The 17,083-nt window shown below is 38.8% G+C and overlaps 1 protein-coding gene across 1 annotated transcript in view; it reads left to right on the top strand.

Moving 5' to 3' along the window:
• Positions 1-17,083, top strand: part of LOC145668951 (calcitonin gene-related peptide type 1 receptor-like) — a 201,309-nt gene that overhangs the window by 123,237 nt on the left and 60,989 nt on the right. Inside the window, exons 3-4 of the mRNA XM_081737242.1 lie at positions 12,405-12,518; positions 14,454-14,560. Coding sequence (XP_081593368.1) covers positions 12,405-12,518; positions 14,454-14,560 — 221 coding nt within the window. The remainder of the gene's footprint in view (positions 1-12,404; positions 12,519-14,453; positions 14,561-17,083) is intronic.

The raw sequence follows: 17,083 nt of genomic DNA, 5'->3' as shown, positions 1-17,083 counted from the left end.
TTTCTTTATGTATTCTTCGACATCGGTGTTTAGTCTTTTCCACGATTTTGGATCGATATTGTTCAATTCTAAGTACGATTTGATTTTAGCTATAGTTCGATGAATACCTTGGTGTCCACCGGTAGGAAGGTTGTGAAACTCTTTCAAAATCCTACTCTTTGTTTCTTCGTCAAGGGTAGAAGGTTGACCTTCTGAATCGGGGTCTAAATATGCAATACGACTCAATGCATCAGCATTGGTATTACGGACACCTGCTTTATAAACAATCTTATAATTATATTCTTCTAACTTAATTCTCCATCTTAAAAGTCTACTACTAGGATCTTTTACACTAAACACCCAAAGCAAAGGTTTATGATCAGTCACAAAGGTGGTTTCCTTTCCAAAGATGTATGGGCGGAATAGTTTGGCAGCCCAAACTATCGCAAGTAATTCACGTTCGGTTGTGGAGTAATTTCTTTCAGCATTATTTAGTGTACTACTAGCGTAAGCGATTGGTTTGTCTTGACCAATTTGGCCCTGAGACAAGATAGCTCCAATTGCGACTTCTGAGGCGTCACAGGTAATAATAAAGGGACGGCTCATGTCAGGATATTGAAGGAGAGGTGGTGATGTCAATTTTTCCTTCAAAGTTTGGAACGCTAGTTCTTGTTTAGTCTCCCACTTGAATGGAACATCTTTCTTTAACAAAAGAGTGAGAGGTTTGGCTATATTGCTATAGCCTTCAATAAATCTACGGTAATAAGAACTTAATCCTAAAAATCCACGCAATTGCTTGACATTTTTCGGATGCGGAAAATGTAACACTTTCTCAATTAAGCGAGGGTCTGGCTTCAGACCTTGATCTGTTATTTGATGTCCTAAATATGTTACTTCTTTTTTAAGAAATTCACACTTATCAGGCTGAAGTTTGAGGTTGTAGGTTCGAAACCTATCAAATACAAGTTTCAATCTTGACATATGGTCCTTTAAGTCTCTACTATAGATACAACAATCGTCTAAATACGAAAAACACTTTAATCCTTGCAATCCGGATAGAACAATATTCATCATTCTCTGAAATGTTGCGGGGGCACCGCATAATCCAAAGCTCATGCGATTATACTCGTAATGACCATATGGTGTACTGAAGGCGGTCTTACTACGGTCTTCAGGTTTAATTCTAATCTGTTGGTACGAACTGGCTAAATCCAAGGTCGTAAAGTATTTCGATTGCCCTAACTGATCCAGTATTTCTGTAATATTCGGTAAAGGAAAGCTATCTCCAATAGTAATCTGATTAAGCCTACGAAAATCTAAACATATACGAATCTTAGGTTTGCCTGATGCATCCATCTTTTTCGGCACTATTAATATCGGAAAATTCCAAGGACTCTTGCTTGGGGAAATTATACCTTCATCTAACATCTTGTCGATTTGATTTTGTACTTCTGCCTTATGTACCTCGGGAATACGGTACGGTTTCTGAGTCACGACTGTACCTCGTTTGTCGGGATGAATGGGGATGCTATGTTCAATCACATCAGTATAGGAGAGTTTGTCTCCCTCTAAATAAAATAAATCATGATATTCTTCACAATGCGACAGTATTAACGCTTTCTCTTCTGGATTCAAATGGTCTAATCGCAAGTTCTGCCTAAGTAATTCTAAACGCGATTTTAACCCTTTAGTTTGGCTTGCATTGTCAGATTTGCTCAATGCATAAACACTATGAGATATTGTCATATCAAGAAGTGGTTCAAAATCTAAAGAGATTGGAGGAATTTGTACGTCTACCTCATTTTCAGTCAAATTCAAAATGCTAGTAACACATTTGTTATCGGATGCTTTAACTATAGCGTCTGGCAGGAATACACCGTCTGCCAAAGTACGTTTGGACAAAAATCCTATCCCATTATTTTCAGTCTTAACTTCAATTAGCTTTTCAGTACGTGCTGGGATCTTTACTTTAGTTCCTACATCAATTTTCAATTCGGCTTGTCCGTCATACGAAATTACACAATGATGTTCAAGAAGAAAATCTCTGCCTATTATGCCGGCTACATTAGGAGGTAATAAGTCACTACGCATTACATGAAAAGTATGAGTCACTCTATTCTTGCCTATTTCTAATCTAAGATCTAATGTACCTAAAGTATGGGCATGAAAATTATTGAATCCATGCACTGGAGTGGAGTCACATCTATGTATCTTTCTCAACATTGACTCACGTAAATGGCTATACTTAATAAGCGATAGATCTGAGCCTGAATCTAATAACATTTCGTAATTCTTATTTAAATCCATCATTCGTACTTTAATTTTACCCTTTTCATCGATTATACTCTTAGTGGAACATTCGCATAATTGGGCGTAACGTCCAATTGTATCAGACTTAACAGAATTTCGATCAGGTTTCTGAGGTGGGGACACCTTCGTACAATTATCACTCGTTTGTTCAGTGGAACAAAGGAAAATCTTCTTAACATTATCATTCTGATTTCTATTACTATCAAAACGTTTCTCTAATTTAACTCTGGAGGAGTTGTGTTTCGATAAACAACATAAAGACTTATTCTTGCTACAAGGTTTTGGCTTGGTGCTATGGTCAGCACGGCATTTCTCTTTCAATTCACAATCATGCGTGTCAAAGGCGGGATGACGACGCGGTGAGACATTGTTCGGTTTTGGTCGCGGAGAAGGTTTGCGCGGTGTACGGCGCTGAGGACACACATACACTGGGCGACGCTGCGAAGGACTACGCGCTGGGCGTTGCTGAGTGCGACGCGGAGAATGACTATGCGATCGGCGACGCTGAGTGCGACGCGGAGAATGAGCACACGCTGGGCGATGACATTGAGGACGGCGCGGAGAAGGATCTCGCGCTGGGCGACGCTGAATGCGACGCGGGGAACGGCTTCGCGTTTTGCGGCAACGAGAACTACGCGGAGAAGGACTGCGCGTTTGGCGGTGCGGAGAACTAAGGTTCTGCCGGGTACAAACATGGATGCGTTTCTTCGCACAAGTATGGGTACGCTTTTCACGACAATGATAGGAGTGTGTACAACGTAAAGCACAACAAGAATTGGAATCCTCAAATTTATCACTGTTTTCACTACAATGTTTATCATGCGGTTCTTCATGCGTGTCTACTGAATGATCACAATCTTCTAAACAATGAACCTTTTTCTTAAAATTTCTACTATCCTTACGGGAATGAGAAGAGTTATGAGAATCTCTAGATTTACTTTCAGAATGCTTTTTCAGGGAAAATTTCCTATTTCCTTTCTTCTCTGACTTATGGTTATGATTTGAAGAATTTGCCCTATCTTCATTCTTAGAATCTAATGGCTTTCGTCTCTGAGACAATATGTGCGACTCTTCAACTAGAGCGAAATCTACTAATTGAGCGAAACTATCATCTTCTGTACTTTTACCACGAATTACTGTTTGAATGCGGGGATCGCTAATTCCCTGGACAAAAGATGCTTTTGTCAAATGATCAATAAGTGAATGAGCACCAGCTCTTTCAGTTTCACGACAAATTTTCGAAGCAGCAGCTTTCAGATCAGCTCGAATTGTATCTAACTTGCTAGCCCATGAGCTAATACCCTCATTTTTGCCTTGCCTGGCAGAAAACAATAAACAAGCATAATAATCAATAGATCTATGTGTAGCATAATTCTCTTCTAAAATTGTCTTAACTGCTTCCCAAGTATCTACGTTCAATCTAACTAAAATACGATTTCTAGGTTCTCCTAAAATTTTCGACTTAATAAACTTCAATAATACAGGCTTATCACGGGGGTTAACTAACCCTTGAGCAATTTCACAACTATCAATAAATTGCCTCAACTTAGAACGATCTCCTGTAAATGGTTCTGCAATAACTTGAATTGCTTGAGAAACTTTAACATATTCTGGCTGTACGTTACTTCCGTCAGCTTCTGCCATGATTAAAAATTCAAATTACGTTTCTACGTGGAAACAACAAATTAAATAAATGAATGGACCTCTTAGATTTGCGAAAACTCGAAGGTTTGAGCAATAATGGTTTCTGAGAGGAATTTCTCACTTAACCTAACTAAATCTAAATTTACGATGGGTTTATCACCTGTATGGGGCTTTAAATGCCTAATTTCAACACTAAAATGCACTGCATTTATTTAAACACTAATGAACGAAAATCACTAATGTGCGTTTGGCGTCACGATACAGTGAGCAGGATGTTTTGCTGATTGATGGCCAGTCAAACAACAAAAGCGTCCTTTTCCCTTTTTCGCTTCCGCCAAGGAGGATGGAATGAAAGTTAAACAGATGGAAAAACTTTCAGCACACAATAAATATCACACATGCAAAATGCACATGCACAAAACACAGTTCACTTAAATAACTTAAACTGGAATCAAAGTTTACGATGTCACGATTATTCCTGATATCCTAAGGCTGTGCAAAAAGTTCACGATATCCTAGGTTGTTCAAGATATCCTAGGTTGTTCAAGATATCCTAGAGATGTTCAAGATATCCCACAAAGCTGACACCAAATTATGTGGCGGGCCGGCGGTATGCGTTTGCGTAGACCGGCACCCACACAAGAGAGTTTTGTAATTTACCAAAATACTTCTAATTAGTCAACCAAAGTTTCTGCGAAACACCAACTATAACTCGAGCGGCAAAGTTATACTGGAAACAGGAACTCAGCTAACAAAACAGTCTGAAGAATCTTAGTATTACACGGTAGCGTTGGCCGTGGCCAAGACTTATCTTCTAATGGAAACAATGGAATCGTTATCCTGATTAAGGTTTGATAACCAACAATCCTTTGGGATATCTCTTGAAACAAAACTCGACAAATATGTTCCTTGCAGTAAGCCTGCAATTTATTGGCTCTAAGCAAATTACAAGAACCAGAGCCGGGGCGATAGTGTAAGTACTGTGTCTATATATAAAAGAGTTTTAACTTACGTGGCGACGTTCCAATAGGTAGTAAAAATAACTCACTAAAAATCACTGATAAACAAACAAACTTGACTGTAGCACTTTTCACAACATAAAACAAAACTGCACTAGACTGGGAGGGCACGAATCAGTCCTAGTGGGTGGTAGGTAAGAGGTATACTATTTGATCTACCGGTCTGCGAACAGACATCAAATAGGGTAGGCTACCAGAGGTTAGGAACAGGTTACCGTTTGATCTACCGGTCTGCGAACAGACATCAAACAGGGTAGGTGTAAAGGTTACCGTTTGATCTACCGGTCTGCTAGGCAGACATCAAACAAAGTTGGTTACCAGAAGGAATTAAGGTTACCGTTTGATCTACCGGTCTGCGAACAGACATCAAACAAGGAAGGTGTAAGGGTTTACCGTTTGATCTACCGGTCTGCGAACAGACATCAAACAGGGAGTAACTATTTGATTACCGGTGCGTTTTAGGCCAGCTAAGCAATAAACTTAGAGTCTGTCAAAACACACATCAAATAGGGGTGCGACAGAACTTTAGCCGTCAACTTCCTAAGCTTGCCAGCAGTTTCTGGAGCGAGTCCGGGCTGAAGCGAAACTTGCGGAAGTAGATTGCCAAGTTCGGAAGGAAGTAACTTTAGCCGTCAGTTTCCTAAGCAGACCAGCAATTATGGGAGAACCCTGGCTGAGCCATCTTGCTTTCAGAAACAGATTGCCAAGTTACTGTGAGGATTAGGTAGGGTAGTACTTTGACCGTCAGTTTCCTAAGCCGACCAGCAATTATGGGAGAACCCTGGCTGAGCCATCGAGCTTTCGGAAACAGATTGCCAAGTACTGGGTAAACCAAGGTAGTGAGGTAGGTAACCAAGAGATTGAGTAGGCAGGCCTCCGTAGAGGCAGAGAGGTCGAAGGCAGAAGGATGGACAACTAGAGACTTCTTCGTGATAAGTTCCTGAACTGAAACGTGCCTAACGAATTGCGTACTCCTCGTAGTCTGCACGTCTCTGAGGGGTTCAGGAGAGGGACGTTGTCCGACGAGAGAGGCCAAAACATGCGTTTTTAAGGGCCTCGGTCGGAGGTGCAAGCGGCACCAATTTACGGTCTGTGTGCAAAATAGTAACGTGAGCAAACGTTGCACGAGGACCGTAAGGTCAGAGGTTGAGCATGCGTGGAGATCTAAAAAGTACCTAGGGCGGAGCCCGAGGGGGACCAGTATCCTGAAAAGAAAGATTATTGGCTTTGCACACGATTTCGGGTGCAGATGACCTCGGAAGAGTTCCACTCTGAGGGGTGGAGCGACTAACTATTGGAACGAGCCATGCCATTAACATCTAGATTGGCTAGAACAAGGTGCCTTGGGCGGAGCCAGGCAAAAGATAAGATTTTGTGTGTGCGCATGCGTGTGCGTGTGATGTGTAGTCCTTGAGTTTAGGTGTGTGAGCCCCTTTCTCTGGAAGAATGATATTACATCGAGATATTACAGAGAATGGTACAAATAGTATCTTAAACTATAAACATATACTAAACATAAAAGATTTCAAGTAATAAACTTGAAAGGTTTTATACATAATGAACTCAAGACCCTTCAATAGTTTATCTTACTTGTTTTCGACCAAAGACACACATATATATTTAATGTTCTGAAGAACGAAAAAGAATCTTCTTTCAGAAGCAAAAATGACATTTTAAAGATACACAAACTATATGGGTTTTCTTAACAGTATTCTACCACTAATAATAATAATCTAACTTGTTAAAAGACTACATCAATATAGAAAAAAAAACTAAGCTTCTGTATCGAACCAGAAGGGGAGAATGTTTATCTTAACTGCTGTTGACCTACAGGTCAGAAAGGGGGAACTCGGTGAAGGCAGACAGGATGTCTGGTTTCCAGCTAGGAAAAAAAAGAACACTCAACACGAATTTGTATTTTAAAAGAAGTAAATGAAATACGAATTCTGTTGCAGTTTTAAAAATGTAAAAAAAAGAAATAATTATTCGCAAAAAATAGTTTGCGAATTTGCGGCCCCACTACATTATATATCTCGCTATTATATGTTTAAAATACAGTGTTCTAAATCATTACGTTTGTAAGTTACATGCGGTCTCCTTTAAAATTTCTTAGGTGTGGTGCAAAGTAACGTCGTCTTATGATATAGGACACACAAATCACGCTTGTCCTAAAAGGATATGAGATTCAGTGCTTGACCTGTGTACGACGGTGGATTATACATTATCATTTATTTGATGATCAAAATTTTAAGTAGGGTGTGTAATTGCAAGTTGAGCTTGAGATGATTCAATATATCGATCGATTGATCATTTTCAAATACCGAAATATTGATGTCGAAAAATTCTACTCGTCATTATATCGATATTTTGATATTTTTCTATTTCGATATTCTGTCGATGTCGATTTTCGATATCAAGATATCGCACAGCCCTGATTGCAAAAGGTTCTTTTTTTTTTAATTTTTACGTTTGTTTTCCAAGGTATTAGATCGAAAATGATTAGAGAAAGTGTGAAACTATTTTTTAAAAAAATCGAGTCAACGACCCAAGAATAGAGTTAATCTTTTCTTCTCCCTTAAACCTCTTTATATTGGAAATGGTAAAACTAGACGATTTCCGGTTTTAACATTGATCGACGTAGAGAGAGAATAGCGGTAATAGATAGCGAGAAGTTGTTTTCTGCAAATAATTCAACGTCTCAATAATATATTCTGTCTGCAACCTTCTTTCTCTACTAAATCCACTGAAACTTACGATTTCAATAGAGCAACTTTCGGTAAGAAATACGAGAAGTAACTTCTTGGTATTCATTCAGCTTCTTAAGATTAAGTTTCATTTGAACCAGTATTCCCCTATTCAAACCGGAAGAGATAAAAATTACAATTTCCTGTTTCAACACGGATTGGCATAGTTGAAAAAAAAAAAGTAATTCGTAGCAAGAGTCAGTTTTCTGATATTTATTCAGAACCGATACCGCACGGATATGTTATATCTTGGACCGGGAATGGTAGAATACTACTATAACTACCGGTGAAAAAAAAGAAATGGGAGTAGTAATGGGGCCATCTGATCTAACTGTTTTCTGCTTGATTGAGCGATGTCACGTGACCTGATTACGTGGTATTATGTCATTGGGGTCAATGGCTCTTGTTTTGGCAAGGATATATAGGCTCAACCCCTAAGTACCCGGCTATTTGAGGCGATCGCAAAGCGTGTTTATTGCTCATGCGTACTCTTGGAATACGCTGACCATGTATTTAAATGTAGATGGCTAATCATAAACGCGAAAGCAATTTAAAAAAAAAAAGCGGAGAAAACGTCGGCTCGAGCGTATTTGCTGCATTTCGGAACAATAGACCGCCTGCTGTTTAAAAGATTTCAAAAGGAAGGACAAAAAGAAAATACGTGTTGCCAGGCAAAGGGATTGTAGCAAGAAACAGCTGCTTGCAAGATGGTTTGTTCAGAGTATTGGAACTCTGTTATTACACACCTGGACCTGGCAAAAAGACCTGGAAACCCTGACTGGCTCACAGTATGATTTACACATCTGGTGAAAGTAAAATTACTGAATAGCCACTTTGGCCGCGTTCGCTACAGGGAATAACGCTTTCTCAAATAGCCTAAGACTAGATTTTGACAGAAGTACCCAAGGTGACCCTAGGTGATCCTAGGACACCTGAGGGTGTTCCTATGCATCCCTGGGCCGAAACTATGGCCCCTGGACCAGGAACTCAAGGGCATAAAGTTTCGATCAGATGTCGCATATTACTACAATGATTTTTTTAAAGTTTGACGTCAGTGCTTATACACTTTAGGCTAATTTGGACGAATGATAAATGAAAATGAATATCTAATTGTAAAATTAAATGTTTACTATGCTCTCCCAGCTTGCACTGAAGCCAAGACGATGTGTACTAAATGCACAAACGCTAGCCACTAGTCTGGGACTATCATCTTTTAATGTGACATATATCAAGCGTACCAGGTTCGAAGAACGCTAATTATATTACAGAATTAATACACTGGATTAATTTCAATGATCTTCCTATCATTTACTATATTCTTTTTAGCAGTGTTGAGGTCACTTGTTGCGAGCGAGAATCGAACCAAGAACGCCATGCACCAGAGGTAAAAACTCTACCACTAAAATTCTAATTATAGAAGTTCATATTCAAAATTACCGCCATATTTACAAGATGATGTATATTTCAGACATAAAAAAACACTTATTGTATAACACTACACTAAACCGATTACGAACAAAGATCTGCTTATCGAATATTATGTTCCTAACAGATCAGATGTAGAAATCGGAAAAATATACTTTATTTTCAAGTTCGAAGATCTTCGTATCGAATACTACGTTTCTTAGCAATACAAATTTCAAATTTATAAATATTGTAGTCTTTATTTTTAAAAGATGATTCAAAATGGCGGATATTTCCAGCATAGAAAAATAATATAAGAGAAATAATACACTAGACTGGTTTTAAGGTTCTTTATATCGAATAGTTCGCTTTCATAAATGCTAACATGCTAAGGTCATAATTATTGAAACTTATTTTACAGAAATGGCCGTTATTATTTTAAGATGGTAGCCATTTTAGGCATCGAATGATACTTACTTTATCACAGAATTGTATTTATTTAACAGATTTCTGTTTTCTTCCATCATCATTTACTTGCTTAATCATCGTCTTCCTTAGCCTGAAGAACGTAATCGTGGTGCTTTTAGATTTCTCCCGGTGTTGAATAAACAGTGAAAGTAAAATTACAAATGAATAAATAAATAAATAAATAAAATACTTGTATCTCAAAAGAAATGGAGCTCGAAGAGAGAAATGCCCTGGGGAAAATTCTCTAGCTGCACGTGGTTTGTCCCCGGTACCACCCCCTGAAATTATCGATGCCTCCGAAAGTAATCTGATGGGTACAATCTGTACCCTAAGCCCTCCTGTAGAAAGCCCTGATTGTTACTTCAAAGTAGCAACTCTTTTTTCTTATGAGGGGGCTACTGTGGCTCAGAGCTAGAGAGCTTGCCTCCGGTGCGTGAGGTTCCTAGTTCGACTCCGACCCGACCAAGTAACATTGTGGCGGACAACATCGTGTCCGTGAGTTTTCTCCGCAGTACTCCCGTTTCCTCCTACATTCTCACTCCACCAAGTTTTAAATTATCATTCACTTGCCTTAATCATTCGTCTCCCTTAGACTAGAAGAGCATAATCGTGGGACGTTAAACTGAAAGATTTCTCCTTTCTTATGAATTATTAACCATACACAGGGTTGTGCGATAATGCACCAACAAACTAAAGGAGGTGATAATAGACATGATATTAAACAAAAAAAAAGAAAAAAGAAACGGAAAGGAAAGGAAAGGAAAGGAAAGGAAAGGAAAGGAAAGGAAAGGAAAGGAAAGGAAAGGAAAGGAAAGGAAAGGAAAGGAAAGGAAAGGAACATGGCTCGAAAGTGGCACGGTTTCTACGAGAAGCCTTGAAAAACCGGCAAGGGCACTGATATAATGCCAAATATTTCGTGCAGGTGGATAGATATGCGCTGTTGGGTCAAAAGATTATACAGAAAGTCGGCCTGAAATTACAACGACGTGCCCATGGTAGTGGAGCAACCACCATAACACAGGGATCCTTACAGGCAGATGGAGAATTCACACATGTATTCCCAATCTGTTGAGATTCCCGTTACGCAGCAACCTCTCCACTCTCGTCGTTATGCCATTGCATTTGTGAGGGTCGACTTTTTGTATAACCTTTTGACCACTCAACACCGATATCTTTCCGCATTCACGACATATTTGGCATTATGTCAGGTTTTTAAACACCTTTCACGGTAAAACGCTACGACTAGCTCGGGAGAGTAATGCTCCCGGAAGTAGGAACTAAGTGTACAGGGGAGTACAGGTTTCTGATTGGTTGGTGTTATCCGTGTCTTGCCACGTAGCATACATATAGCAGAAATCAAACGCATGCTTCTGTTGGCCTTCGTGGTCGAGTGTGTTAGTGAAACGGATTAAAATTACTTTTGGCGTGGGTTCAAACCCGGCCCAAAGAAAGTTTTTTATTTCTTTTTTTACATGTTCGTAATAGTTCTTTTCACTAAAATAGCATGAAAATAATACTAAAAAGAATGATTTACTTACTTTTGTGTAGTAGTAGTAGTTGTAGTAGTAATAGGAGGATGAGAAGTAGTAGTAGTAATAATAGGATGAGTAATAGTAGTAGTAGTAGTAGTAGTAGTAGTAATAGTAGGAACGGGTTAGAAGCCCCGCAGGGCTTGTTTTCTTCCCCTTGTACTCCATGATATAAATTTTGTGACCAACTTAAAATAGCTGGCTAGGGTAGCGCGTAAAACAGCTGCCTAGAGTAGCGCGCGAAAAAAAACACTTCCGAGAGTATTACTCTCCCGAGCGTGTCGTAAAACGCTGCCGCTTTCGACCTATGTTCAGTTCATGTGTTTTTCTTAGTTTTAAGTCTATTATCACCTACTTCAGTTTGTCGGTGTATTATCGCACCATGCTGCATAAATATCTTTCGGTCTCAGTAATAATTTTATTCTTACTTATTGGTATTTCGAGCTTTTTTGCTTAATGTATTTTCAATGAAGCAAATATTGATGTTGTTAGGTAGTTATTTTCAACTGGTCATTGTACGATGTACAGTCAGCGGCAAAAGTTCTATTTGTTTGGTAAAATTTATTTTAGGGGTATCGGTGGTATTGCTGGAACGTACAGAAAATTACTCTCTTTTTAATTTAGTGAAAAGAGTACTCAAATTGTCTTTCCATTCTGAAGTTATTTACGAAACTAATTGCATTAAACAGAAAGAACTTTTGTCACTGACTGTAGAACCAAGCGTTTGTAGTCAATGAAAGAACACAGAGAACGGGTGGAAGATAGAAAAGGAGAGAACGAGGTATACGAATGGAATGAAACAAGTTTTGGCAATATAAGAATAGTCACGCATCCACGAGAAGTATGGCTGCAAAACTATGAACTACGACGCCAACATTCTTCTGTTTGTCTATCTGTCTGTCTGTCTTCTGTTCTGTTTGTGGAACACCACCAGTGTTTCTTCCAGACATGCTTTTTGGGGGTTACTGCCCCGTGGAGCTCTGAAAGTGCCGGAGCAAACCAAAATAATATGTTTATAATATAATAATAAATAGAACAGTACCGTATGAAAATAATATGTGCTCCTCCGAATATTAAGTGTGCCTCGAAACATCTTTTCTGAAAGAAACACTGGTTACCACTGTCCTTTCTCAACGCCACCTTTCTTGCCTGCTCCTTGTTGTCTCTGTGCAGCTTACCGAGAAGTGAAGCATGAAACTGTGATGTTATAGAGCAAGTAATTAGAAAAGATTGTTATAAGAGCTTAAGAAAGTTCAACTCAATGTCAAACCAATTTCTTATTATAACGTTTGTTTTGTCTCCTACAGGAGCGTTGTACTGCAGCAGAGTTTTCGACACGTGGTCCTGTTGGAATGATACACCAGCTGGTGAAATAGCTTATGCTCGATGTCCTGACTTCATAGAAGGTTTCGATCCTCAACGTAAGTAATGTATTTTTTTTCTTTTATTTGTTACTCCTAAATTTGCTAGTCTATGGAACAAGAAGTATCGCTGCGAGGCATAAAATTTGGATATCAAAAATTGATTTCGCTAACAGGGCTTATGCAAAGAAGGTTACCTGGTTTTAACCCTCCTTGTGCAAACGATTATGGACAATAAAATTTGAAATTACCAGATTCAGACATAAATATGCACATATCTTGTATTGATATGAACTTAAGTGTTCGATCCATTCGTGATCAAATTCTAACTTTTCGCCAGCTAACTGGGGTCGGGTTTTCGAACTTTCTGTCCTCCATCTGTTTCGATCCTCTGTCATATTCAGTGTGACACCACACTGCATCGTATCGTTTCTTGCACAATCTTCCCACTTGGAGCTCCTTCGTAGCTAAGCGGTTAGCGTACGCACCTTTGGCGTGGGAGACCCGGGTTGGATTCTGGGCGGAAGCTCATGCGGTTCGGATTCGACGTCAATCAGTAGATCCACGTTTCATATAGCCTCGCTGCTAAAAGGGACGTTAAACTAAAATTCAACTCAACAATCTCCCCACTTCTTCCTTGATCGGTGTCTGCATGTTTCCCATTCAACAATTCTACAACATCTAATTGGTGAGCTAAGGTATTCCTAAGGCACCCACGAAGAAGATTTTTGGTCTGTAAGAAAAGATTTGGAAACGGATTTTTTAATATTCTTAATCGTCTTCAACTTCTTCACTGAAATTGAAAAAAAGTGGGGGTTAAATTATCAAAAAGCCTTAAGCTCACTTATCGCCCACCTTCCCAACCTTATACTGAGTCAGGTCAGAGCAAAGCAGGAGGGACGGAACAGTCGCGTTAATAAATAAAAGTATGTGTATAAAGGAAGATTTGTTTGCTTAGCTGTTTGTTCTCATGGTTGAAAGTAGTACCAGTATTTGTGATTGCGTAAGAATACCAACTTGAGCGGGCGATGTAATATTGACCCATACGTTGATTACTATATTCCATGCAATAATTTGTTTTCCTGCTCTCAGATCTTCCCACAGACCACCTAAAATGATCTATCTCAAAATTTAGTATCTCTTACGCAGTGAGTATTTAAGATTTTGTTTCGGGAGGGCTATGCACAACACGTGAATAAGGACATACATTTTTCCTTTTGTGTGCCAACAAATTTTAATGAAGTTGTGTATATAACAAATTTATTTCGGAGGGGGCTTGAGCCCAAGAGAGCCCTAAATACGCCACTGCTCTTACCAGACACAGAGGTTGTAATTCTCTAACGGGTTATATTTCATTGTTTATTTTATAGTTCTGTTAACATTTTACCCTTGGATTGCAAAACTTACCTTTCGCATAAAAAAAGAAAAAAACTTGAAACTCACAGAAGACAGAGTACAATATTCTGTATTGTGCAGGGGTGGATTCAGGACGGACTTCTCAGGGGGTGGTGGGTTGTAATACTGCTGCTTAGAGTTACTTTTAAGCTCTGAGATGGGTTTTATTTATGTATAAAATAAGAAAGTTTCCTCTTCTGGAAGGGGGGGGGGGCGATCGCCCCGATCGCCTCCCCCTGGATCCGCTCCTGGTACTGCATGTTTAACGAGATTTTTCGTGATATACTTACGTCTGCTTACTGTGTTCCAAATAAAACATTGTGTGATTGTGCTTTTCATGGGACCTGCTACTGTAACAATACCAGAGTCCGAAATTTCACATGGGAAAGTCACTTACAATTCTATATTTTCTCTCTCTCCATGTTAGAAAGAATGACCTTGTTCTTATTTCGCACCAACTAGCTGGGCTTACTTCTCTTTTGGTAATGCCACTGCATACAAAATAAATATACCATGAACATATCATATTCTTGTAATTTTAAAATTTTACTATGAATTAGTTAATCTAGCTTATTGGATATTCGTTGTGTTCTTTTGCAGGTTATGCTCACCGAGAATGCTTAGCGAATGGGTCTTGGTTCACTCATCCAGAATCAGGGAAACCATGGTCCAATTATACCAACTGTATTGATCTCGAAGATCTAAAGGTAAGTCAGATTGCTTCCAGGTAAGGATTGCTTTAGACAAGTAAACAACAGTTTCTATCTTTATAATTCAAGAAACCTTATGAATATTCGTTAGGTGATTAAGGAAATGTTGATTGTTAAAAATGGAAGATAAAAATACTAGAAGAGCAAGATATGTATAGGCCCATATGTAATTGCGAGATTTTTGGATCGAACTTCTATATTAGCTATTGTGATTAATTTACTGGGGATTTAGCCCTTCCTGGTGGTCTAGTGGCCAATGCATGTGCCTGTGTTGTTCGTGGTCCAGGATTCATTTTCCCGATGCGACAGCACGATTTTCTTTTTCAATCTTTGATTTTCATTTATCATCAGTCTCCTTTAGCCTAAAGGGCATAACCATGGGACGTTAAACTTTAAAAAAAAAATCATTTCATCTTTTACCCAGATTTCCCTCAGTTTCATTAGGCAAAGTTGAAACATCTTTAATTTCTATGCATGGTGGATAACAAATAGATCATGAAGATTATTTCAACATTGTGTGTAATAAAACAAAAATATGTTTGAATTTGACACCCTTCAAATATAGTTCAAATAATTTAGACTCAGATAAGAGAAATTGTCCTGATCAAAATGGGTCTTGTGGCCCCGCGGTGCGTAGACGCTACCGCTCTCGCCTTTGGTGCGAACACTCCTGGGCTCGATTCCCGGTGGGGGACACTTGGTCGAAAAAGTGTAACAGCTTTTTCAGGCCAGCCATCTCGAGTGAGGTTTTTCCTGGATTTCCCTCATTCACACCAGGCAAATGCCGAGATGGTACCTAACATAATGGTCCCAAGCCACTTCCTTCCTTTACCAATCCTTTGTTCCTTCCCTTTCATTGGATAGTGTGCTCACCGAGGGACGTCATCCCTCATATACGTGACGGGCTAAATGGCTTTAGATACCGACAGCCCAGAAATCTAAATCCTAATTCCAAAATAGGTCCTTTGAAGCTTTTTAAAAAGGAGTAATGGATTTTGTAATAGAAATAATGTTCATATAATCCATAGAATGCAAAAATCGTAATTGATTGGCCATGTGTTAATTGCAGTTTCATTTCTTATATGGTACTTGTACCGATTATGACCCGGGTCCCTAATATGGCACACCCACCATATCTCTGCAGATTTACGTTGGTGCTACTAGATGACAGTATAAACTGTATCCTTATGACAAGCGTAAACATATTTGCGCAGCTCAGAGGATATTGTCATTTAGTAGCACCAACGTAAATCTGCAGAGATATGGTGGGTGGGCTATATTAGGGACCCGGGCCATAAACGGTACAAGTACCATAAGCATATATTAGTACCGAAAACAAATTCTTATTTTCTTCATGAAAATCGTTACTTTCAAAACAGATTCTAGAATGAAAAAGAGACTACAAAAGTGTAGTATCTAAAACAGAAAAGAAACCAAATCTTTCAGTTTTACAACCCATGGTTATGCCGGGTAGGCTAAAGGAGATGGTGATGAAGAGAAATGAATGAAACGGTGAAATGAAGAAAGTGGGAGGAAACAGGAGAATCCCGAGAAAACCCAAGCACACGGTGTCTGTCCACCACAAAGCTCATTTGAAGCGAGGTGGGATCGAATCGAGGCTCCCACGCACCAGAGGTGAACGCTCTACCACTGAGCTACCACGGTCCCCTAAGACAGAAATGAGTACTAGTTGTACTACCCTCCCCTAGGTAGTGATATATTGGTAACCCTAGGTAGTGACTTATTTGCAATGCTACCACTTCTTGCAATACTTGCTAAACAATAATCACTTCAATTAAAAGGTATTAATATTTTATTTATTTATTTATTTATTTATTTATTTATTATATTCCACCGTTATTTTATTTCTAACTTAGGTTTCAAAGGCACTGCCCGCATTCTTCATCAGACTACAACTAAATAAGCTAAAGTAAGCTAACATGAGAGTAAGCTAAACTAAATGAAACCTGGGTGGAATACCAAAAATTGGGCTACTTACAGATACTTACAGATACAGATCCGTGAAAATTATTCAAAATGTACAACAATTACTTCGTCAAGAATTATAAGTGAATCAATTTTTTCTCGTTGAAATTCAAGACAAATTCATCGCTTATCGTTGGATACGATAAATTTGTGTAAAATAAATGTTGAATGTGGGCATTACAAATTTATTGTAGAAAATCATTTCATAACTTTGTAGATGTTCCATATGTCCATTATATTCGCCAGCAAAGATTTTCTGCTTTCAAGATGTTGAAAAGACCTGAGTATGCATTAGATTGAAGAGAATATAGTATATCCAATTATGCTTGCATTATGGCAGTCTAACATTTTGTATGAAGAGATTTAAGTGCATACTGCTATGATTTTACATAGATTAACCAGTCAATAGAGTCCAAAACGTGTTTCTGAACTTATATATTCCCGATAGAGCTTACATGTTTCAGACACAGTACTTCAGATATATTGAAGAACAATAAGGCAGAATTTCTCTACTTTAAATGTAATTTCTTTACT

This window comes from Thermobia domestica, chromosome 13 (genome assembly GCF_964235325.1).
Source record: "Thermobia domestica chromosome 13, izTheDome1.hap1.1, whole genome shotgun sequence".
NCBI classification, from domain to species: domain Eukaryota; kingdom Metazoa; phylum Arthropoda; class Insecta; order Zygentoma; family Lepismatidae; genus Thermobia; species Thermobia domestica.
The sequence above is the reverse complement of the archived record's forward strand: the minus strand, read 5'-3'. Positions and strand labels throughout refer to the sequence as shown.